We start from the raw sequence: 25,887 nt of genomic DNA, 5'->3' as shown, positions 1-25,887 counted from the left end.
ATCCTTGCGATGAGCTTCCGGGGGGGAGGGGTATCAGCGTCACCCCACTTTGTAGGTGGCATTGGAAAGGTGAGTCCCTTAGAGGGTTGCCCAGCAGTGGGCGGCCGGGCTGGGGTCCCGAGCGAGGAGGCCTGGAGGTCATGCTGCCACGCCTGCTCTCTGCTCCCGAGCCGCAGGAGTGAGCGCTAGAAATCCCCCACCCCCCCCGAGATGTTGCAGGAGCCGGAGACCCTGGTGCTTACTGTCACCTGTAGCACGTTTTTGAGGAACCCAAAGACGCTCAGCCACCTCTGGTGTTTGAGGCGCCTCTGCTAATGCAACCGGAACATCCCAACCAGATTTAGAATATAATTTTCTAAAGAAAACAAACAGATTCCAAATACTTGGAATGAAACAACTTTAAACTATTTCTCCTTAGCCTAAAAACTCACACCATTTGATGTCCCTGGGGAATTAAAAGGCAGAGATGGGCATTTTCAATGGCAGAAATTGTTGTCATGACACGAAAGGGGAAAAAGCAGAAATAGCTCAGGGAGAAGCCAAAGCCTCGCATCGCCGCGGGATTATTCTGACGGGAAGGAAGGTGTGATGGAGAAAATCCTGTCTCCCCCTGAAAGGCCAGAATGAATCACAGTGACTGAAACATTCAATGATGAGCACTCAGGATGTGCTCAGTGTGGAGTACGTGGCAGGCGCCATCCCGGGTGCCGGGCGTGGGGCAGGGACAGACCTGCCCCCTCCCAGCTCACCCAGCCCACCGCCCAGGGGGTTTTGAGGGGCCCTGACCACACACATGGGGGCCTTGCTGAGTCAGGAAAACTAAGCTGAAGATATCACACATTTCATTTCAAACAAGCAAATACAGAGAATCCAATGAATAGAAATATAGAAATATATACTTCCTTGGGCGTTAAGAGATTTTGGAGAAGAGTGTACCCTTGGAGCTATTTGGCCCCAAAACACCCTAACTGAAAAGCGTGAGGCTGTCAACCTTTTCGGTCTCAATCTGTCTCAGGCGTGGGAGCGGGATGGCCCGTGATGGAGGGGTGGGTACCGGGGGCCACAGGATGTGCTCTTGGGACGAGGAGAGGTGAAAGGCGGCCAAGCGGAGGGGGAGGGAGGGCCCGTCACTCAGGAACCACAGACGCACCCCCAGAGTCCTGAGAGAGAGAGGCCCGTGCCCCAAATAACCAGCATGCACCTCATCTCCGTCCACGAACAGCCCAGTTCTTGAAAACACGTAAAGTTCAGTTTCTGTTCTAAGAAGAGTTTTAAATGTGCTTGAGTGTCTACAAATGGATATAAATGGAAAGATGGCAGGTGCTGCTCCCAACGAGCCCTGGGATCCTCGGCTGCAAAGTGGGGCCAAGAAGGTGTGTGTTCCCTCTGGTATTTGCACAGTCATCAGACAGTCCTGGTTCCGGTGATGTGGCGTGTGTCAGGCAGCAGAACGAGGCTGGAGCTGGGTCATTCTGCACGTGCCGCCATGTTTGCACCTCCATGTGGCATGGGAGGATAGACTTCAGGTGCCCGGAGCAGCCGATGGCCGATGCCACTCACTGAGGCTGTGGTCGTGGGCCGCTGTGCCCTACACAACGACGTCATGCCCATCGTCACCTCCTTTCCTCCCAGGGCTGTAAAGTTTCCAAACTCACTAATTCCCAGTGAGCTTGCCCAATCCCCTCCCTTCACAAGGGGGACACTGGAGCTCAGAGAAGGCCACCTGCTGCCCCCGCCCCGATCCACGCTGATCCCGCTCAACAGCCTTCCTTCACATTCAGGGCTCCTTTCGTGGTTCTGTTGTACAAGCAAATGATTCTGACTCATTCGTTACATCATTTACTCGATGGCTTGGCTTCCCAGTGACGACATGCAAATGCCCCATGGATGCTGTGACCTGGGTCACACTCTCAAGGAGCCTCCCGCCTCATGACAGAGGTGACCAAATACCCACAGCGTGGGGTAGGGCACAGCCGCTGTAGGAAGAAGCCAGTGCGTCACGGGATCGTGGGTGTGAAGTGCGATGCCCAGCTGGGGGTCTAGAAGCTCTGTGCTGACCTCATTTTGTGGTTGGGCTTCAGTGGACGGAAGGGCAAGGAAGGTCATCCCAAGGGAATGTGCCTGTGCCACAAAGGCCACATATTCTTGTGTTTTAGAATGGTTATTTCAGGACTTGAGGAGCACGCAGTTACGATTTCTGAATCCTCGGGATGAACAGTCTGCGTGTCTAGGACTGTGGCCTCTCCTTCCTATTAAAGGTAAGACCAGGCGCTTCTCCCATGAAAAGGCACAACTCCCCGAAGTGCCGCAGCTTCTCCGCGCGTCAGCAGTGTCGGCAGCCGTCACGGGAGCCTGGCACACCTCCTTGCAGCAGCTGGGGAAGCTCCCTGCCCCGAAGCCAAATCATGACTGCAAATAGTCTTCACGGAGAGACATTCATTTTTACTCTTTCCTGACCTTCTCCCAGGGCATTCCTTGAGCCTCAGCGTGACCGGTCCAAGGATCCCCTCTCGAAAGAGGATGCTGGGCTTTCCCGCCTCGTCGCACCTCTTCCGTGATGAATTACAGAAAACACATCCCTGGAATCCTGCCTCAATCCCCATGACCCTATTCTACCTTCACAAGTCAGGGCACAATTGTGATTTTTGAAATATCATTCAGTGCAAATACACACTCGTGGTGAGTTTCGCCAGGGCCGCCACCGTCGATAACTTGACAACATCTTATGCTAGCCCGGTGTCAGGGGCATTCCCTAACGGCGAGAAGGAGGGATGCTCTACTCTGGGCTCAGGGGCACATTTGGAGGAAACGTATTTGTGACAGGGATTCCCAATCTTGTAACCTTGTTCATTTGCAGGAAGTAATCAGGTTCTCCTGGACCCCTCCTGCCGAGCGTTAGAGACATGGAGACCAGGAGCTGAGCTGTGCCCCGTTTCAGGTGGGGTGAGAAGGGCTGTCCTGTTTGCTTTGTCTGCACTCACTCCTGGACACTAATCTAGCGTTGAGGCTTTAATGCTATCCCTCCATGGAAGACCTCTGGACTCAGGGCCCCAGGGACATGCAAATGTCCACACCCCACAGGGGCACCCAGTCGGCCCCTCAGACACAATTGCCACTCGGCACACCCCCATGTCCCCTGAGAATCGCCTCTCCTGCAGCTGCCCCGTTTCAGGAGAGGGCAGCTGCTGGGCACCTGTGGGTGGGTCTCACACCCACGCTCATGACCTCAACCTGTGTCCTATTCCTCCTGTAAATCCTGCTGTTCCGCTAACAAAACATGCAGAATCTGGCTGCTTCCTGTCCTTCTCCCATCCTTCCCATCCATCCTCCTCATCCATCCTCTCCTCCTCCTCCCCATCCTCTTGACTGGGACTGACGCATTACCTCCAACCCAGCCCGTCATCAAGACCCCCGGCAGCCCTCCCTGCGCTTCTGCCTTGCTGCAGGCGTGTCTAAACGCAACGGGATGGACTGTGAGCACACGTCACGTGCTGCCACTGCTGGGAGCCCCTCCTACTCAGAATGGAGAGCGGAGTCCTGCCAGGTCCTAGGAGCCCTTGTGGGGTTTGCCCCCTGCTGCTACTCCATTCACACTCCAGAACTTTCCTCCAGCAGCTCCTCCTCTGACCTGCCTGGGGCTCCCTAAGTGTGTAGGGGCTGTGCCCCTGCTCTCTCCCTGGGTATCAGCACCAGAGGGTGGGGACTTGGTCTGTTGGCTACGTGCCGGGACTAGAGTCGTGCTCCCACGCCGCAGGGGTCTATAAGCAGATCACAGCGGACAACACGAGACCTTGGCCTGCTGTCATTTCTCAAAGCTTAGATAAGAATCCTCGCATTATTATTTCTATACAATAAAGTACACACCTGTGGATTACACCATCCCATTTACAAGGCGCCTTCACATCTCCAACCCGTGTGTGGTGCTGATTTCGCTCTGGGAGGGTCTGCCCTTGTCCCAGCTCGCAGGGGAGAGCACCCTGGTGGGCTGCGCAGTGTCTGTCTGTCTGCGGGGCCGGGGCTTTGCTGTTGTTTTGTCTGTTGAATGGAAGCTATAGAAACGCCTCCCCACTCCAGAAGCGCGATGCAGCTATTGAAGCAGGAGGACCCAACCCACACGCTCAACAGAAGAACGGGCTTCAAGCTCACAGGCCGACTGTGATTGATAAAGCAGTAGAGAGATGATGGACAAGTAATATTTCTTTTCCCTACTTTTTCAGTTTCGGAGGCTTATATTTAAAAATTCCTAGTCTTGTTAAGAGCACGTTTGTCCCCTCTTTGATAAGAGCACACACGTGCTCCAAGAGTTCATACATCACGTGTATTTTTCTCTTAAGAGAATGAAAATATATGTCACAAATATCACTAGTATGTGACCGCAGAAGGATAAGGTGAAGAACACACACCAGGGGAGTGAGAAATAGCCATTGCCACCCCCGCATGGGGACCCTGAGCAGGAAGGGAGCACATCCAGGGCACAAGGTCCCATGCCCTGGAGCATGAAAGCAGAGACGGAGGGCTCTCTGTTGGCCCCGAGAATGAAGACTCGCTAGTACAAGTTCCCTATCTGAGTCCTGGATTGTGGAAAGTGCATGATAATGACATCTTCAGAAAACAGACGCTAGCGATAATTGGAACAAGGGAAGGGCTGGAGCTCACCTCCATGTAGCAAGCTCTTTGCTATAGGCAGGCTAATTAATGGCATAAGCAAGCTTGAAGGAGAAATATTTAAGACACTAATGACAAACAGGCTTCTAACAACTTTAAAGCCCCAAATATTAATAATCTGTATGCTAATTATAAGCCAGGTTTATTTAGTCACCAAAGAAGGTAGCCTAAGCATCTCATCTTTTGATAACACCTGCTTGATCAAATTTGAATTTCTGTAAAAGTTTGAAAATAATAAAGTTGAATACATTTTTAAAAGAACATAACATACTTTCTACTAACTTACGATGAATGCTACTCTAATCGCCCCAAACACTGAGGTCCATACAGGGTGCAGATATTCTGAAAAGAGTCACCTTGCAAAATTTATATCATATTGAGTTTTCATCGGTCTACACGTGGCATTAGATTTTAAAAGATGTCTGTATGTCAATATAAAAAGGTTACCCCACTTGTCTATGGCTTAATAAACAAACAAAAATGTTGAGTAACCAGATGCTAAAAAAATCGTAAGCTTTTCAGTTGTAGGAATAAAATATTCCTGAGTGTTTATTAGAATATGGTGAAAATATGTGTAAAGAACGATATAACTGGAGACTGCGGTGCTCTGTAGCACTTTCCAATACGGACATCCCCTGGATGCCTGTGACTATTTACATTACAATTAACAAGCTGAACACCACTGAGAGTCCATTTCCCTGGCCACAGAGGCGCGTGCCAGCGCCCAGGAGGAGCGTGTGGCTTGGCTGCCACGGTGGACAGTGCAGGTCTAGAACATTTCCATCGCCCCAAAGAGTTCTGCTGGGCAGGCCTGGAATACTCGTTCATAAAGCCAAATTACGTTTTTGTTTTGATTTTTAGAAACTATTTGCACTGAATGTTCTTTTCTTAAAAAAGAAACCAGGTAAGACTGAGATTCCTCACGTCTTACACTGTTCCAGGGTTCATGGACTCTCTTTGAAGGCAGAGAGCATATCTCTGTTTCTTAACTGCCGGTAGAGAAAACCACGAAGCCCCGGTAGCACCTGGGGACTTCCACCATATAGATGACAAAATGGAATTCACTCGTGCCAGGGACTGGCTCTTCCTATAAAACCACAACTGAAGAATATAAGAGACGAGATGTGGTTCCCCTTGAACTGTCCCTCCTGGAAGATCACAGATCATGTTTTGTAATGAAGAGTTAGACCGATGAGGTTGTGAGATGTTCTGGTCCCGCCTCGCCGCCCCATCAGCCCCTCAAAGCCTGTCTTTCTGAGCAAGAAAGAAACGAAGACAGTGGTTCTCTCTCCTAAAATTGCCAGGAAAAAAAATGTCCTCCAAAATCCTTGTCAATAATTTCCCAAAGGGAACATCTACTTTATTTCCAATTTTGTTCATTTTGCTCCAGGGAACTATAAATTAGTGAAGTGTTTACTGAAATAAAACCTCAAATTTACAATTAAAGGCCGATGTAACCTAGTCTTTCTCAGCCAGAGGTTTTCCCCAAAGAAGCTGGCTTCTCATCCAGCTCAGGGTCTGGGGGTCTGGCACCAATGTGGGGGTCCCGTGAGGCTGAAGTGGGGGTTCTCACTCAGAATCACCCAGGGGATCCAGGGATGAGATGAAAATGGAACCAAATTCGCAATAATGACAAGAGGCCAAATTCGACTAGATGGAGCATACGAAGAGGACTCCGATGACTTGATGTGCTTCATAAAAGGAAACGTGTCTAGCTTCACAACACAGACAACAACAACATATATACATTCACAACATGTATGTGTGAATACGTTAATAACATACTATACATACACATATGCGCATCTATATTTAAAATACCTTTAAAACTGCAATATTAAAAATAATATGGAAAATAATTTTTCCTTTCTTCATATGTTCCAAATGTGCTGTGTATTTTATAAAGAGAAGTAACTAATCCAGAGGTAAAAACATACATTTGTTCAAAGGATAATTTTTGAACAGTTTGTATTTTATCTTTGATTAGATGACAAATTACTCTTTGTTCAGAAATAGGCGGTATCATTCAGTGCTTTCTGATGTCTCATGAAATGTGTCATCATTTCAAGACGGGGGAATGCAATGCTAAGAAAAATTTCGTAGGAAAAAACCTTCCTCATGGGCTTATTCTGGAGAAATATTCCCCAGGTTTGTCACAAGGAAACACATAAAAACCTCAAAGCCGGTCCTGATGACCTTGCATGTCACCATCCCTACCCCAGGAAGGATGCAGGGGTTCTGACTTTGGTCAAACACACCACGGCCATCGCCAACTCCTTGCAGCCAGCAGGACAGCAGACCACGCAGGTAGATGGCAAAACGAAACGTGCGCGCCGATCCACACAAGGCACCGGCCTCTCGTTACTACGAAGGGTGCTGCCCCTCCCAGAGCGGGGTTTGCTGCCCGCAGTTCCTGCTGCTGTCCGAGCCGGCCCTCTGCCCCGCGCTCGCTCTGTCCCACATCCGCGGCTCCAAGCGCCCTCCCTGCCGTCTCTGCCCCCTCCACCCGTGTCTCCTCTTTGCTCCCCTCCCACCTGAATGCTCTGGATGGAAGGCTTTCCTTCTCTTTTTGGTCTGTCTTAAAAGACCAACTGTGAGTTCCTAGAGGACAGACACTGATTACAGGTTTGTCAACAAATAAATGACTGAACAAACAGCGCGGCTCATGGTTTCCCTGAAAAGATCACAGTTTGTGCGTCCACCAGAGACTCAGGGAGAGTCCAGACTGCCCCCTCCGAAGGGCCGCGGGACGCGAGCACAGAGGTGTGTGCGGGGTCGCCTCGGCGTGTGCATTAAACACCAGAGTGTGACAACTGAATGCAACACACACACATCCTGTAGGGACACACCAGTGAGTAAGCAGTGCACAAGTCCCATAGGCTGTGGACCGGCCCCCCAGACCCCCTCACCGGCAGGACCAGCATGGCTGGCTCCCCAGACCCCCTCACCAGCACGGCTGGCGGGACTGGCTCCCCAAGGCCCCTCACGGCACGGCCGGCAGGACCTTTTCCCATTTGGATTCAAGGACGCGTGAAGTCGTCCTATGCGAGAGGCTTGCTGATACTGGAGTGAATTAAAGTTCGTATTTCCAGGACATCATAAAAAGTAACGGATAAAGTCATTCAGTAAATGTTCAATTAACTGTACATTCGCCTCTGAATTCTGATTAATCTTTTCACAAAATCCGACATTTTAAAAAGAGCTGTGGGATTTGTGTGTGGTGGTGGTGTCGATAATAACACTTACTGAATGTCTCCTACGCCTGCTCCCGGGGCCGTCCCATCCCACGGGCGAGGACCCTGAGGCCCAGGGGATTAACGGTGCTCCCTCTGACTGGACTCTGCTCTTTACTGCATTTTTCACAGAGAACTTACTCGTGAAAAACAGGGTGTCTAGATTATTAAACTTAAATCTACACCTGCGACCTTTCTTTGATGACCTAAGCCTGATTTTTGACCCTGAATTTTTCTGTGACCTGCACCACAACTTGAAAGACAATGGAGCACACACGGGCGAAGAACAGAACACCCAGCCCGCGGGTCACACGCTGCTGGGGGATCCCACCTGTGCTTGTGGAAAGCACAGGTCACTTCACAAAGTGAAGGAGATGCTGAAGTTTGCTTTTGGTTTTGTTTTTGGTTGGTTTGTGTGTGGATATAGTGAGGTGAAGTTGCTGAAATGTAATCCCAAATCTGAACACCTGGGACACCTGCTTAGTAATGGGGGTGTAATGCTGACCCCCAGGAGGGGGGCTCATCGCAGGGCCTGAGCTAGACCAGCCGCCAGCAGAGCACACAGGTCAGCGCAGGGCTCACTGGGGTGGCGTCAGGGCTCCAGAGACAGAGGGAAGCAAAGGCTTTTCTGGTTACCCTTCCCTGTACAGGAGCGTCTCCGTGAGCCGGGACCTGAGTAGCACACCTGCCTTTGCCTGTAATCTGTGTGTGTTCATACCTGTATGTTCATTCAAGTGTGTTCATCTGTGTGTGTTCACCCATGTGTTCGTCCATATGTGTGTTCATCAGTGTGTGTTCATTCACATGTGTGTTCATCTGTGTGTATGTTCATCCATGTGTTCATCTGTGTGTTCACCCATGTGTTCGTCCATATGTGTTCATCAGTGTGTGTTCATTCACATGTGTGTTCATCTGTGTGTATGTTCATCCATGTGTTCATCTGTGTGTGTTCACCCATGTGTTCGTCCATGTGTGTTCATCAGTGTGTGTTCATTCACATGTGTTCATCTGTGTGTATGTTCATCCATGTGTTCATCTGTGTGTGTTCACCCATGTGTTCGTCCATGTGTGTGTTCATCAGTGTGTTCATTCACATGCGTGTTCATCTGTGTGTATGTTCATCCATGTGTTCATCTGTGTGTTCACCCATGTGTTCGTCCATGTGTGTGTTCATCAGTGTGTGTTCATTCACATATGTGTTCATCTGTGTGTATGTTCATCCATGTGTTCATCTGTGTGTTCACCCATGTGTTCATCAGTGTGTGTTCATTCACATGTGTGTTCATCTGTGTGTATGTTCATCCATGTGTTCATCTCTGTGTGTTCACCCATGTGTTCACCCATGTGTGTTCATCAGTGTGTGTTCATTCACATGTGTTCATCTGTGTGTATGTTCATCCATGTGTTCATCTGTGTGTGTTCACCCATGTGTTCGTCCATGTGTGTGTTCATCAGTGTGTGTTCATTCACATGCGTGTTCATCTGTGTGTATGTTCATCCATGTGTTCATCTGTGTGTTCACCCATGTGTTCGTCCATGTGTGTGCTCATCAGTGTGTGTTCATTCACATGTGTGTTCATCTGTATGTGTTCACCCACGTGTTCGTCCATGTGTGTTCATCCACGTGTATGTTCATCAGTGTGTGTTCATTTACATATGCGTTCATCTGTGTGTTCATCCATGTGTGTGTTCACCCATGTGTGTTCACCCATGTGTTCACCCATGTGTGTTCATCCACGTGTATGTTCATCAGTGTGTTCATTTACATGTGTGTTCATCTGTGTGTTCATCCATGTGTGTGTTCACCCATGTGTGTTCATCCATGTGTGCATTCATCCCTGTATGTTCATTCAAGTGTGTTCATCTCTGTGTGTTCACCCACGTGTTCGTCCATGTGTGTGTCCATCCGTGTGTATGTTCATCCATGTGTTCATCTGTGTGTATGTTTATCAGTGTGTTCATTCACATGTGTTCATCCGTGTGTATGTTCATCCACGTGTTCATGTGTGTGTTCACCCACGTGTTCGTCCATGTGTGTGTCCATCCGTGTGTATGTTCATCCCTGTGTGTTCATCTGTGTGTATGTTCATCAGTGTGTGTTCACCCATGTGTGTTGTTCATCAGTGTGTGTTCATTCACATGTGTTCATCCATGTGTATGTTCATCCACGTGTTCATGTGTGTGTTCACCCACGTGTTCGTCCATGTGTGTGTCATCTGTGTGTATGTTCATCCCTGTGTGTTCATCTGTGTGTGTGTTCATCAGTGTGTGTTCACCCATGTGTGTTGTGTGCTTGTATGTTGACTGGAGCCATCCTCAAACATTCTCATTTTAGAAGTTTAGCTTTACTGTGCTTACCTGTATTTCTTGTATTTAAGTTATTTTAAATCAGTCCTACTTATTATGGTTAAATAGAAAATCTATGTGTAACACAACGTATTTCTTAGGGTATTTTAAAAACATGCTGTGGAGCAGACCTCGTAAACCTTCCATGGTTGTTGCACCCGAAGTGCTGGGTAGGTTGTCTGGGGGCCGTTGGGGGACATGGGCTAGCGGTCCCTAGCCCATCGCCCGCACAACCCCGGCTGGGCTGTGAGCAAACACTGCATCCTGGGAGCCTCGGGATGGGAGAGCTACTGTGTGTCTGGCTGTCGGCAACACAGCCATCCACCCTCCACCACCAAGGCTCACGCACACCGCTGCTCATCTCCAGAGGTGCAGTGCTATGTGGAGAGGGCCCTCGGTCCCAGAGTCGTCACCGCCCCTCACAGCCCATGGCTCTACCGCCTAACCACCCATCCCTCAGTGTCCACACCCGGGAAATGGGCCTAACCCTTCCCGCACTTCTCTCTGAGGAGACAGTGTGTGCAGAGGCCCCTCGTAAACTGCCAGTCACCCTCCGAGTGACCCCCGCACCCGCTTCCCAGCCACACCCATTCCAGCCCCCACACCCGAGTTCTCAGCTGCCGGGACCGGTGCACAAGAGTGAGTTTGAGAACAGAAACAAGGGGTCCTGCGAGCATTCTTTGAAGGGGAAGATGGTGTCTGACCTGCCTCCCCCCATCGTGGAGGCCACCATCCCACAGTCCCTCCCGTCACCGAGAAGCTGGACGCACGCAGTGGTCACCACCCCTCCGGATAAGGAAGCGTGCCCTCCGCTAAAGGAACCAGGCCCAAGTTGAGGGCGGCTGTAATTCACCAAGGCCTGTGGATTTACTATTGTAAACCACGAAGGCGAGAGATTATAGAAATGAGGATTACGTCTAAGAACTGGTGCGCGGTGGACGTGGGTGACCTTCCTGCGTGGTGAACAACAGAGGCGGCAGGATGAGCCAGCTCCACGAGATCCTGATAAATAATCCTCCCGCTGCCTTGCAAACTAAGCCCTAGCAAATTCTAGAAACAAGTAGCTTTTAGAGCAAAGTAATATCGGGGACCAAGGTCAAATTTTAATTCTTTGATTTAAATAAATGTAGCCAAGTTGGAAAAAAAAAGTTTTATGGTATCTGTAGCTAAAATTCCTCTATGTCTCAGGTGAAAATGCCTAGGACAGATGCCTCGAGGTTACAGAATCCATAGGAAAACTCTCTAAGGGGCAGAGAGCCCAAACGTCGTGCCCCCACCGCCCCCGTGGTGATGACTCCCAAGTTCAAACGTCAAGAAGTAAAGGTAGAGAAGTCCTCCACGATCCTTTCCCCGCACGCAGCTCACTAGCAGCAGGAACCGCGGCTGGGTACGATAAAGAGCCGAATAATAACGAGGTATCTAAATTTGGCCAACCAAAGTATAAATGGAAGCCAATTTGGGGGCCCGTTTTTAGAGCTAATTGCCTCTGATTGAAATCGGTTCTGATTTGGCTTAAATTGGAGCCTCAGATGGCTAAAGCACCTACATCATGCCCGTGTCGACAGCGATGGCGCATCTGGAAGCAGGAGAGCTCCTGGCGGGAGGACGCAGTTTCTCAAAAAAGAGGATGACAACCATGTGAGGTGACTGGCAAGCTCTTTCCCGCTGCTCCTTTTAGGTAATCTTAGCAAACAAAATGTTTAGAGAAGAAACTTCCCTTCAGAGTCAAAGCTCTTATTAGGCGGAGTTCTTACTAAAAAATCATTTTAATTTGAACAATTCTATCCACTGCCCCCCCCCCCCAGTTTTTTTGGCCTGGGGTCTCAGTGAGTGTCATGGCCAGGAATCCGCAGGGTGCAGGGTAGGAAGGTTCACAGGACATGTATGTGACACATGGCACATCAACCCGAAAGGGTCTGCACGCTGCGCGGGCTTTCCTGAACTGCCTCCCCCTTCCCTCCTGAGCCACTGAACCATGTTGTCTACACCAGATGGGCCAGGGAACGCGGTAGCTCCAGAGTTTGAATTGTATTCATGTACACATTAAATTTTAATACATTTTCAGTTTACATATTGTACATAATTAGACATAAAATTATCCACTTCTTTTTAAGAACATTCCAAATGTGCTTTCCCGGATAAGATCGGAGCAAAGTGTTATCTCAGGAAGTTTAAGAGGTTTGAGGATCCAAGACCAAGAGCTTATCTGGCACAACTCATCTTTCCATGATCAAGAATGTCCTGTTAATGGCCAACTATCGAAATCCAGTGTCAAATGTGACAAGAGGAACATTTCCAGAAAATTCCATCATAGAGAATTTTTTGGAGGTTATTGGGACCCCCTGTCTAATACGTCTTTATGAAGAAGTAGAAATTGTTCACCTACAATGGATGGTGTGATGTCACTCTGTCTGTCACGTAAACTGCTGTTGCTGCAGGGATTGGCCAAACTCTGAGAACGGTCTATTGATAAGGGCACATGGGTGATGACTCTAGAGAAAGCAGCTGTAGATCTTTATGGGATGAACCTATGATCCCATGCAAGAAAAACCACCTACAAGGCCTTTGAGATTAAAGGTAATGAATAGAGGGGTCTCATCAATCAAGAGGTTAAAGGAAAACAAATGTTGTAATCTATGGTTTCCTCCATTTAGAAAGACTTATCAAGCAAAAATCAGTCATTTAAATATTAGACTTTTTATAGCAGACATTTAATTGGAACCCATAGTTTCGAAGCTTCACCAACAAAAATGGACCATTTCAGAAAATTGGTCAAGTTTAGATTGCTCTGAAAGGATCAAAATGGGATTTACTTGTTGCAAAGACAAGTTTATAAATGAGTACGGCTTTTAGATCAAACATGATTAGGAAAAGGCCATCCCTCTCTGAAGATAAAGTCTCCCATCCAGGAAGAGACACGATGGAGAGAATGGACCCCTCCAGCACTGCCCTGGAGGACGTGAAGGCCAACCACCTCCCTCTGAAGATGCGGATGGCGAGGACCATCACACCACCTTCCAAGATGAAAGGAATGAAGAAGAAAGTGCTGGACCTGGAGAAGTGGAGGCTCTGCTCAGAACTTCAGGTCAACATAACCTTCTAAGCCCAAAGTCAAGAGATGAAAACCAGCAACAACTAGACCCCTCAGAAAACTACTCTGGTCTCTGGGGTGTTGAGATGCTAACCAGTGAGAATCAGTCCTAGATAGCAGTTGTACAAAGGCTATTTCTTGTTGACAACTGGCCTGCTGGAACTGGATATATGTCAAGCTTTTGCAAAGCATTCCTCATCAAGAAATTCAAAGGGAAGTTGGCACGGTCTGATGTGTTGGCCACGTTCCAAGTGCAGTTAATCACGTTTTGATCATGAGGGAAGTATGGTTTTAAGCCATGAAAAAAGATGTCTTAACAAAGTGGGTTGAGTTGTTCTTGCTAAGTCCATCCGTTTTGAGGTTCTAAAAGCTATTTGTCCATTAGGCACCGCATGGATGACACTATAGACTTTAAAACCGTTAAGTAAGAGGAAGCCCTCCGGGTGTTTACACGCCATGAAGAAAACGCCAAGAGTCTTGTGATGGAAGGGCTAGTTCAGGAGGTCACTGAACATGAGCAGGTGATCTATGGCACTAGGGCCTTGGACAGGGATCCTGTAAAAAATGACATGATATGAAACAGAACCCTATACTCGGAGACAGCCCTGGTCTATCGCAGTGGGATGGGATGTGGGGTGGAATCCTTGGGAAAGGAATCCAATCGGGTCTCCAAGGAGCATTTTTTTCTACATTGGTAATAAAGCAGTTTCCAAACAAAATGGAAGCCAAGCAGTTGGGCGTGATATTTATAATACATCAGGTAATTAAAAAATAATTATTTGGGGCTCTTGGTTCTCATTCTGTTGTGAAACTACTTTCAGGTCTCGCCCTTCTTCCCTGATACACACCCTATGTCTCCTCTGACTAGAGCACCGAAGGCTTTCATGCGCTTTCTAGGACTGGTACTGACTCCTTCCAAAACCCACGTAGGAACTGAATGTGGTTCTATATATACAAAGAAAAAAAACCTTAGTCTGATGATATAAATGTAAGTGATCAGATTTATGCTTAAAATATAGAAAATGTTATAGGCATAGGGGAGCGGGAGAGCAGACAGCTAGAGGGAGGTGTGTCTGAGTGCTGGTGAGCGCCTGACTGTACCCATCAGTGAACAGTGAACGTGAGTAGATGCTGTCCTAGAGTATTTGCAACTATGACCACAACACGCTTAGGGAATTAGCTATTATCGTGGTGAGTTTTTGTCATTAGTGCTATTTAAATGCCCATGTTTTAAATAATCATATGAACCAATGACTTCTAAAAAATCGATTTTTCACTTTTTAGGTTGCAATCACTACCTGAAAGTTTGAGTACCTCTGTCCAACTTCCCTTCCGTGTGCATGTATCAGGTGTATCAGGACAGAAACTACTGAGGCTTTAGAAAATTCAGGATAGAAAGGCTATGGCATGAAAGCACTAGAGACAAAGGAGAGGGAAGAGGCAGAGAGACTGTCCGGAAAGGTGGCTGACGTCCCCAGGACCCAGTCATGTGTGCTGTCGAGGCACCGTGTGCACAGCCGGTTTGTTTAAAGACACTTGTGTCTACACATGACACCTCCATTTTGTTACGACTAGGTGAACAGATCTTTAGAAGAATGATTGTCATGAAATCTTACTTGAGTTCTTGCGAGCTGGTGGCCAGCATGCTCCGGATGCTTCTGTCGGCGAGGGGGCAGCCCGACAGACTGTAAGACAGGCCAGAAGAGTCAGGTGAGTGCCGCCCCACCGGCTTACGCTCCCGGACAAACACAACATACAACTGAAACTAAAAAGTTTAATGCAGAAAGCGATGGGGCAAGTGCTGTATATTGAATTTTTTTTTTGTTTAATTAACTTTCTTCTTTGAAGATGTGTCTGTTAATAAACAACTTTTGAAAATAATATAAAAGTATTTGTGCTTTTTGGTTTCAATGTTGAAGAATGTTCCAAATTGTGGTAGTTTACTTGCATATAAAAGACACTATACAACACGTATGTTAGCATGCGTTCATAGGTCAACATAGAGCACTTGGCGGGTTGACACGTAAGTCGACGTTTGCACTTTGACAGCATCGTTGAGGTAAGCTGAAAACAATAAATTGAGAAGACAGAATCCACCATGAGAAAAATGAAGTCACACCTTCTATGTGAGGCGTAATTACCAGTCACATGACCACTCCCATCACACCTTGGTGTTGGACATCTGCCACCAAACAAAAACAAAAACAGCCAAAATAGTAAGTATGTTTAAAAAAAAAGAAAAACTTTAAGAAAGTTTCATTGTTTCCAGTTTAGCTGCAATGTCTGCGAGGGGATTTGGGTGCCCTGAGGGGAAGCTGCAAAACGCACGACCACATATGGCAAAGGCGTCTCCATCACACAGAGCGTCCCGGGAGCAGGCGAGCCACGCGGCCTCCCGCTCCGCTGAACTGGCAGCTTGAGACATTTATGTGCTGCGAACGTCGCATGCTCAAACGGCAAGGCATGTACAGATCGGTTTTTAAAAATAAGCCAAAGAAAGGGACAGTTAGGAAGAGTAGCCGTTTCACCTCGAGTTATGCTTACGTTATTAAGTCCTTCTTGCTCTCCTTGCACTGGGGGTACTTGGGCTTGGGGCTGGGGATGGTCACCTCTCCCGGGTACCTTCTCTCCTCCAGAGCGTCCTGGAATGGGTCCAAGTCTTCCGGCTGCAGGCAAAACATAGCTTCAGGGCCGCCCAGGTGACAGCGCCGCACACAGACCACAGACGCGGCCTCCAGTGGGGCCGGCCGCCTCTGCGCTTCCCTCCTCTTCCAAAAGACTGTGCCTTGAAAATCACTCCACATCTTTGTCCTGGTGAGGCCCCTTCTGAAAGTGCAAAGCTGGACTCTGTTCAAAGAGCATTTTTTCGGAGCAGACCTTAGTTTCTAATCAACTGCTCTGAACTTCTAAATTCATACCTGTCAGTGGCAGGGCCTTATTCAACATTTCTGTTGGGGTACTTATAAACGGAAACCAGAGACAGCATTTCCTAGTTAGCCTTTTTCATTCAGTGTCCAGCAAGCACTGTTAAGACACTCTTATCCAACACTGACCTGCAAAGCTTAAACCCTAACCCTAGAGGCATTTAGAGCAAGGCTTTTACCAACCACTGGTGAGCATTCTGCATCTGTGCGTTAGGGCCCACGGCAAGGGAGGACCATCTGAGATTCATGCTGTAGTTCTCAACTATTCTTTTGCAGGATTTTCTTCTTTAATAGGAAGTGTCTACGTCTGCGTAAGTGGATCCCAGTGCAGTAACTAAGAAGTTCCTATAGATGGCGATACTCAGCAGACATGTCTCCTGAATACAGGAGAGCCGGTCTTACTTCTGGGACAGTCTGCACGATGAAAATACTTCTGTCGATTTATGAGGGCTTAATTTTCATTAAAATAAATTCAGAGACTCAACCACCATGCCTTATTTGCTAGCTGTGACTTAATACTGTAGGAGAGAAAAGAATACTTTGGAATTTACCTTGCCACTCAGATTCTATTCTTTTGCAATGCCTGGAAACTTAAATCAATTTGAAGAATAAAGATAATAGGCTTTAAGATGTAATGGCCTTATAACCAGGTGCCTTTCCTGCCAATTCCTACAAATAGCTAATGTTCCCTTTTTCTGCACTTCCTTGTTTCTGTAAAAAGCTATTGCTTTGATGGTGGTCTCTCTATTGTACTCAGAAAGGATTTTCATTTTTCAGTGAATAAAGAAGATGTCATAATTTCCAGAACTGAACACTGGAGAAAAAGCCAGTACAATAAAGAACAACCTTCTCTTCATTTCTTTTCTTCACCTAAAGGATATTTTAACTATTTTAGTAACTGGAATGTGAACATTGTAACTACAGGTGTCCCCCACTTTTCGAAAGCTCACGACACACCACTTCACTCTTATGAAAGACCTACTTTAGTACCTGCTTTTGCTAAGAAAAAAACCCAAAGAGGATTTTTGCTTTTACAAAAAAAGGCAAGAAGCACAAACAGCATTCAGTGCTGGTTTTGCAGTGAGCTGTGGGAGCGGCAGGTGCACCCTGAGCGGCCAGAGTGGCCCCGCCGTGCCCCCGCCCCCGCAACCCTGCTCAGCCTCTCAGCATCCCCTCTCCTGAGCTCTGAGCTGTGGCCGAGAGCATCTGGGCTTGATCTCAGGCTGTTTGTGCGTCCATGAGCAAGGTGTGTCCTAAGGTTCAGAAAAGCCTGAGGTGATTTTTGGGGTCTGGGAATGCTCAAGATATTTTCTGTATAAATTAATTAATCTTGCCATTTGGCTTACGAAAGTTTCCATAGGAAAGCTCTATTTTTGGATCACAGGGGAGATCTGTACTTCAAAAATATGTTCTTGAAGTAGGTTGCTTGGTAATATTGTGCTCAAAAAAGATTTAGGTGATAGTACTAAAATGATTTTTTTCAGGGCTGGAGTATAGTCTTCTGAATATTTTGGGTTTCTCTGAGAACAGACACTATCCTTAGCTTCAAATGGCTAGCTAATTAATAGCTCATAGTTAACCATTTAAGTATTTAAGACGTTATAATTACCTATCTGCAAGGAGAATCATGCATTATATCAATATGTCACCCAGAAAAGTGGACTGGCTTGCTGTTTACATATTTTCTTAGAGAAATCATTGGTTAACAAAATGCACCTGTTAGAAAATAAAATTCATCATTGAAAAGAGTTTGTGGTTTGTTTCACCAAATCAGCGTTAGTGACAAATCTCTCCGTGGTCCACAAAGTGTGTTGTCAGCCCTAGTCAGCTGAGGTCATACTGAGGGAGCCCACAGACGCCCGGCCCCACGCCCCGAGCCAGCAGGCAGGTGAGGGGGACGTACAGGGACCTCGGTGGCGTCACCCCCGTCTGCCCTGCGAGGCTTCATCTTGGTGTAGTCCACGGGCAGCTCCCAGCAGTCATCCTCTCCCAGCTGGAAGCACCGGCTGCCCATCACCGCCTGCTGCTGGGGGGACATGGGCTCCAGGGGCGTCAGGACCGGGCAGCAGCTCTCCCGTGGCCGTGGCTTGTTCATGCTGAGGTCCAGAGTCCCGTTCTCATCCACCTCCATGTCAGGGTTCTGCTGGACAGAGAGACACGGTAAGCACGCAGCTCCACCCCCAGCCGCAGCCCTGCCTTCAGCCAGTGCAGAATCCAAAGGCGGATTCCTCCTGCGATCTCCCGTGTGTGGGCTCCCGAGGGGAGCAGAAGCAGCGCTTAGGGACATGTCTGCTGGCCCACACTTGGCCACAACATTGGATGGCAGGTGCATGTATCTATTCCCCTACTAGGGACCGGTAATCTGTCCATCCATCTGTCTCTTATCTGTTTATCTCACACATCTACCATGTATTTATCATCCATCTTCATCTTCCTTTTTCTGCAATACATCTCTGCTTTTAGAAATAAGCCCTTCTAGAAGAAAATCAAACGAGTGCCTAATCTCAATTCTGTTCCAGCTCAAATAACGTTTAAGAGATCAGAGATAGATGTGTGTTTATGCCTAACAATCGTCTTTCAGTTTCACTGATGTGAATACTGCAAGACAGGGAGAGGAGGGAAACAGACAAAGCAGAGGCATGGAGGGGTGAGGGAGGAGCAACCAGAATTCACTTTCCAACATGGAATCTTGTGATGAAGAGTATATTCTGTTTTAAGGGAGGGGGCTGTGCAATCAGAGTTCAAGTACCCCTACTGCAGTGATTACGGTCTGACCTACTCTGTGTTTCCACAAACCTACAATTGAGCCAACTGGCTTAAAAAATAAAGAGGTACTGGGTGAGGTGTTTTTTTTTTCTTTTTCTTTTTAATGATGCTTTCACACAGATGAAGACGTCTTCAGAGCTCGCCTCTCAGGAGGAGGGAGGCAAGGAAGGACACATGGAGGACAAAGCAGGAAATCCTGCCAACAGCCCTCCACCGCTGCTCCCGGAGAATTACACCGTCTCGAGCAAAAATCTGATTTCAGAGCTGGCGTGAAAGCTGCTGCCTCCCCAAATGTCTAGCAGCTCTCTCCTCTGGATGTAACAGCGGAGGGAAGCTGCCGGGAACGAAAGCCCCGTGCAGGCTGTTACCCTGAGACATTGCAGAGCATTATTCTGCCTGAGCTCTTCCCGTCAGGGAGCACTCCTGCTTTCAAGCTCTCATACTAATTTAGCCTGCATCATGTTGGACTTAATTCTCTCAGTCTTAGCTTTAATAAAGTGAACAAAAAAGGGAAGGGGTTGCTCTCTTTTTCCTCCTTGCCATAGAAGCCCTTCCATCCTAGCCTTGGATTTTAGGGGCCCTGATCACCATGGAAATCGCATGCCCCTGACACTTCTCCAAAATCCAGGAATACGAATACTAAGAGAAAAGAAAGCATTTGCAAAACGTAAAATGACTGAACTTTCTCCATTCATACAAATCAGTTACTTTTAACAACTACTGTCAGGGCTGTGAGCTCATGGCGCCTACGTCCAGGCGGGGCTGGGAGTGCAGAGAGCTCCTGTGTTTTCTGGACAGGAGGTGACGGACCAGGTCTGCCTGGGCACACAGGCCTCGCGCCACCCGTGGCTCCGGCCCCCTAGTGGCCCTGGCGGGTCAGCTCCCTCCAGCTCTAACCGCCCCGTCCTGCTCTCACCGGAGCAAGGAGTCCATTTACAGAGAAGCCGGGTGGCGAGACCTCCACAAACCCTCATGCCCTGTCAGCATCTTGGTGGTTTCTGGACGAACGGGAGCTGGCCAGAACGGCTGACAGTCCAAACGAAAAGTGGATTTCTACTTTCTCTGTTCCCCAACACTGAGCGACCTGCTGGGAGCAGGGGACAGTCCTGTATTTGACAGCAGGGCCACCCGCCCTCCTCCTGTTGGGGCTTCCAGGCACACGGCTCCTTCAGTTTCCTACTGTCTGTGCAGTAGGCACCGTGCACGCACTGGGTGTCCTCTCTTTACAGATATGACTCTGGATCCTAACGAGGATGGTCCCCGCACTCTCCTTATCTAACAGGACTGACAAGTCCTCCTGGCTTACAAACCCGTCGTCTCGGGACTTGGCGCTATGGGGCGTGAGCTTGAGGGCACGCTCCCCCGGGACCGGCAGGTGGGGCGCCTGCCCGCTGAGCGTACCCGCGCGGTGCACAGGTCCTGTGGCTTGGTGGACAGGTTCTGCGGCATCTCGCGGCAGCGCGTGGACAGGTTGAGGATGGCCGTGGCAGCCATGTGGGCCGCCTCCATGTCGTGTGCGTAGTCGAAGCTGCTCTTGCTGCACGTGCTGCTGGCGCTGCTGCCCCCGCCACAGCTCATGTTGCTGCTGCTGCTGGGCGCGTAGCTGCTGGTGGTGCTGCTGCTGGGGCTGGCGTTCTTGCAGTACCGCTTCGCTGGGGAGACACGGGGACAGGGATGACTTGGGTCCCCGCTGCTGGGGCGACAGCAGAGCGGGGCACGGCGCCCCGCCACCCATACCGCGCTCCTCCCGCCGGCCCTGGGGACACGTGCGTCGGTGGCGGGGAGGCACGGCGCCCACAGCTGATGGGCGGGGAGGAGCCCATCTGGGCTTCCCCGGTGCAGAGCGGGGTGAGCAGGAGAGGCACCGCATGTGGCTGCAGGGGCCACGACCCCATCTGTTTAAGACCGCCCCCGATCAGGACTCGGCCGCCTGATGCTGGGAAGTGACCTGAATGCCAGCCCGGTCAAGGCCCAAGAAGGGGTCTCCCCGTCATGACTGCCCATCAGCTCAGGGGGTGACGGGGACCCCACAGACCTCATCCCTCCAGAGACTGGCTGCTCCTTCCAGCCAGGAAGGGCCTCAGCGGCCAGCCGGGGCTCACTGTGTGTGTGCAGTGGGTGCCACCTCACGGGCACTGTGCTTTTGGGAGGTGTCCCTCCAGCTGGGCATTTGTGAGGGAACACCCCTTTCCCCAAGACGAGCCTTACCATGTGATTCTAATAAAAAGCCACGTGGAGGAAGTGGCCATGGAGTGGGATTGGGAGAGGGACTGGCGCACACTTGTGGGCGTGGCTGACCCGGTGTAAGCAGGGCAGCATGGCCACATGCACACCACACATGTCCTTGCACGGAGCCTGGCCCACAGGATGTCCTTGTGAACAACCTCCGTCACCCAGAGCACACAGGTACTTGGGAGCGAATGCTGCTTTCATGGTTGTTTGGAAGCCTCCTCCGGCACATGGCGGGGGGGGGGGGGGCACTTGTGGATGATTTGTTAGGGCCTTGGGGCCATTGCCAAGGGCAGCAAAGTCGCAGGGTGTCACCCGCAGGGCAGGCAGGTCTCCCCTGGAGTCCTGCCCAGGGAGGGAGTAGCCAGAGTGAAGCCATGGGTGCAGAAAACCCCCCCAAGACGTCTTCCTCACAGTGTCCTAGACTCTATCAGCGAGCCCCTTTTGCACGACCCCCATGCATCTTCAAACGTCCTTTCCAAAGCAAGCTTAGCCGGCTCTCCCTGTGTGTCCAATGCTGTCCCTAGTGGTCTATAACCCAAGGACCCCCCCCCCCCTTGGAGGACATGCACAGTGCTTTCCTCCTAAAAGGAAGGGGCCAACAAAGTGGAACTCAGCAACTGACCTCACACGGCCACCTTGGCCAGTCATCATGAGCCACTCCAAGAAACTGCCCAAAGCACTGTATTCAGATACAAGTGAACAGGTAACTAAGCTTTCGTCGTTGATAACTTTCAACTTAGGACCAAGACTGCTTTCATTTTGCCACGGGACTGCACAGCGATGCTGGCAGAGCACACGCAGGCTCTGGGGAGCGGTGAGCCACCAGGCCTCAACGCAGCCCCCACCAAGAGTCACGGAGCTGCTGTACCAGCAGGTGACCATCTGAAGCAAGTGCCCTCGCATGGACCAGAGGGCTGACCACACATACTCAGACCCCCTGACACGAAGAGTTCTCGCGGGCCAGGTCCCTCCCTGCGAGACAAACCAGCACCCTGTCGGCCTGTCTGGGACATGACCTTTTCTCCCTCACTCTCCTGTGAATGCAGCTTATCTAAGCAGCAGAGGGCACAGGGTGGATGGCGGCAGTCTGGGGTCTGAGCACAGAGACATCCTCGGGGGCCGAGGCAGCAATGCGGGAGGACCAGACAGAGACCCTCCGTCGAGAGGCAGCCCCTCGGACCTGTGCAGCGGGCACGGGGAGCCACACCGAGACAGCAGCTTGTGGTACTCTCCACATGGACTGAAGTCTGTGGTTTTACACCATTTATAATTTTGATATAAAAATAGGAATATAGAAATTGTGAGAGAAATGTAATCGTACTTTTGAGGGTTCTTTTCCCTAGTGAGGGCTAGCCGCTAGCTCAGGGAAAGAAATGGAATGCACATCAATAAAAAAAAAAATGGCTGTTCCGTTTTGAAATGAGCAAATTTCAGTTTCAGAAAGCAAGTCAGCAGGACATGTGTGTATACAGCAAACGGCAGCAAACTTTCGGTAAAGCGCGTCTACTTTAGCAGACGTTCGAGTCCTGAATGGTGCCACGTTGGTAGGAGTGGGCAGAATGCTAGCAGGTGAGCGACTGGGGGCGATTTGTTGACGAGCCTGATCTGGGCGAAGCAGGTGGGACCGGCATCCACGTCACCCGTGCCCTTTCACAAAATGCAAGCACCCCCTCGTTTTGTTCCAAATGAAAGTAAGAGTGTAGGTCCTCATAATTATCACCAGTTTGTAAAAAGCTCACAAAGCCAGCATCAGTGACCAATGAACATAACAAAACACACTTCCCTTTCCAATCAGACAGCAGAATGGGTCGCGGTCCTTCTGGGGGCCAGCCTGTCCCTGGCCGTGATGGATGTCGCGCCTCTCCGCGGGAGTGCCACCACCGCGGGTGGCTACAGCGGCAGCCCGCCAGGCCTTGCACCACGTTGGGAAACCTCCTCTTCAAGGACTCTATCCCTCTCTTGCAGGACAAAGAAAGGCTCCACGGGATTTCTACTGGCTACACATAATAAACCAAAAAAATGGAAACCACCACGTTCCAACCAGAGCTTTCTTATCGCGCTGCCCTACTTGTGAGAGTCTCCCTGAACATGTCTCCTACTCCTGGCAACGTCCGCCTTCTTGTGTGTTAACATAAGGGAGAAGAGCAGTGTGTCCTTACAGCCCAGACTTCCCAATAACCACACAGAAAGAGTACAGTCCGGAGGTAGGCCTCCTGAGGGTTGACCTGTGCTGGGCCTGGGTGGATTCGGACGGCCACCCTCGCGCACTGACCCTCACGGTGCCCATGCAGGTCTGTGCTGTCGTAAGTGCACCAAGGGGGATGCGGCGTGGGACGCGGGAAAAGGAGCTTTCTTGTGAGAATGCAGCTAGACGGGGTCTGCCACTGTCGGCTCACGCGACTAAAAGCATCAGATCACAGGACGACCCTTCGTTTCCCACTCACTCACTCAGACAGGTCGTGTCTGCGTGGCCGGCTGGCCGGCTTGGCACTGCGGTTTGAATCTGAGGACAGGAGCTTACGGTCCAGCGGGAAGACAAGCTACCCAGGAAACTGTCAAGCGTGAGACCCAGAGCTGCACCTGGGCCGAGAACAGGTGTCCAGTTCTGCACAGGCACCATCGTGAAGGAAGTTAGGAGGAAGGCTGCTGAGTGTGGGCCGGGCCGAGTCAGAGAGGACCCCGTGCCAAGAGGCTCTGGGAGCAGCTGGACTGTGGGGCAGCCCCCCGGCAGGTGTGGGGAAGAGGGCAGGTGTTCCAGGGAGAGCCAGCTGGGGGCCGGGGTGAGGAGCACGGAGGCTTGGCTCCAGAGGGTGCTCCCCGGATGGACACCGAGCGGTTCTGGGAGCCACCGCCAGCAGGAGGCCTGGACAGGGGCTGGGGCGGGAGCTGGGAGGTTGAGCACATCGGGGCAGCACTGAGTTTGAGGAGCAAAGAGGAAGTTCAAAGCTGATCGCAGAGTGTTTAGCTTGGAGAATTTGGAAGTTGGGAATGACAGAAAGGGAGGCTCACAAGGGGAGCCCATGGGGGCTCTGGGAACTTAGGGGGTTTAGACAAAGATTGTGGTGGTGATAAATTGCCGAGACATGAGCAGAGATGTCTTAGACTGGGGTAGGCCACTGTTTCTGTAAAGGACTGGACAATAGTCCAGGCTTTTCTGACACAACCATTCGGCTCTGCACTGTGCTAAATCAGTCACTGACCAAACAGATGAGGGCAGCGGGGCCCATGTGGCTTTACCTATGAACACTAAAATCTGAACTTCCCATAATTTTTACATGTCACAAACGCTGCTTCTTCTTTTTTACCCAACAGTTTAAACATATCAGAACCATTCTTAGCTCACTGTAACAAACACGCTGGGGAGATGCCAGCCTGGTGCTCATGGGAGAAGGCAGGGCTGACATACACGTTTGGGAACCCCTGTCCTTTCCCACCTTCCCTCCTTCACTACTGCTGCACGTGGACTTCCATGCACCGCAGGAGTGCGCCTCAAGCTCCTTGGCATGGTGGGTGTTGCAAAGCCATCTTCTCACCTGCCCCACAGGTGCATGTCCCTGTTCTCAGGCACCTTGTCAGGCCATGGGTCTTTCCTACTGACCCATGGGTCTTCTACCTTTGCATAATTTCTACTCAAGCTCATTGTCAAGAGCAAGATTTGCCATTTTGATAAAACTCCTGAAAATTCCTCCAGAATGGACTCCTTGCTTCACTGTCTGCATGAGTGTGTACTTCACTGTCTTCCATTTGTTCTTCAGCTCTTTCTTGAAACTTGTAATCCAGAAGGAAAGAAAAGATAGATGATACATGATAGACAGATGAGTGAATGGACAGGTGGATGGATGGATGAATAGAGAGATGGGTCAGTGGATGAATGGATGGATGGATAGATGGATGAATGGGTGGATGGGTGGGTGGGTGGATGGATGGGTGGGTGGGTGGATGGATGGGTGGATAGATGGATGAATGGGTGGATGGGTGGATGGATGGGTGGATGGGCGGGTGGGTGGATGGACGGGTGGGTGGATGGATGAATGGGTGGATGGGTGGGTGGGTGGATGGATGGGTGGATGGATGGATGGATGGATGGATGGATGGATGGATGGATGAATGGGTGGATGGGTGGGTGCGTGGGTGGATGGATGGGTGGATGGATGGATGAATGGGTGGGTGGATGGGTGGATGGGTGGATGGGTGGATGGGTGGGTGGGTGGATGGATGGATGGATGGGTGGGTGGGTAGGTGGGTGGGTGGGTGGATGGATGGATGGATGGATAAACAGGCAGAAAGACAAATAGCAACTAGCCAGTGTCTGGAAGAATTCAGACACTTAAATCAATGTGTGTTGAGTGTTTTTGATCACAGGTGGTGGGATCTGCGGTGTGATATCCAAAGACGGGGAGAAAGGTCCTACTTCTCTCTCCTGTTGGACATCTCCATGGCCCTGCCCCTTGCTCCCAAGCGTTATGCTCCCCCCACAATAGGCTCATTTCCCAGTTCTTCTTTAGGAGCAACGACTCAGTTCTCTGCACCTGCGGCAAGCCCTGGGAGGACACTCCCGTAGTGTGACCACAGACCGCAGTGGCTCTGTGGTGTTTACCACCTGGTGCCTGGGTTCAGGGACGGCTCTCAG

General features: G+C 50.0%; 1 protein-coding gene across 4 annotated transcripts in view; it reads right to left on the bottom strand.

Moving 5' to 3' along the window:
• The window catches only part of MYT1L (myelin transcription factor 1 like), a 140,525-nt gene that overhangs the window by 50,285 nt on the left and 64,353 nt on the right, over positions 1-25,887 (bottom strand). For all 4 annotated transcript variants that reach the window (XM_044379499.3, XM_044379506.3, XM_044379502.3 and 1 more), the window contains exons 10-14: positions 22,137-22,139; positions 20,427-20,677; positions 18,163-18,399; positions 15,880-16,001; positions 14,952-15,020 (exon numbers count right to left, since the gene is read on the bottom strand). In XM_044379499.3, coding sequence (XP_044235434.2) covers positions 14,952-15,020; positions 15,880-16,001; positions 18,163-18,399; positions 20,427-20,677; positions 22,137-22,139 — 682 coding nt within the window. The remainder of the gene's footprint in view (positions 1-14,951; positions 15,021-15,879; positions 16,002-18,162; positions 18,400-20,426; positions 20,678-22,136; positions 22,140-25,887) is intronic.

This window comes from Ursus arctos, unplaced genomic scaffold (genome assembly GCF_023065955.2).
Source record: "Ursus arctos isolate Adak ecotype North America unplaced genomic scaffold, UrsArc2.0 scaffold_8, whole genome shotgun sequence".
Taxonomy (NCBI): domain Eukaryota; kingdom Metazoa; phylum Chordata; class Mammalia; order Carnivora; family Ursidae; genus Ursus; species Ursus arctos.
The sequence above is the reverse complement of the archived record's forward strand: the minus strand, read 5'-3'. Positions and strand labels throughout refer to the sequence as shown.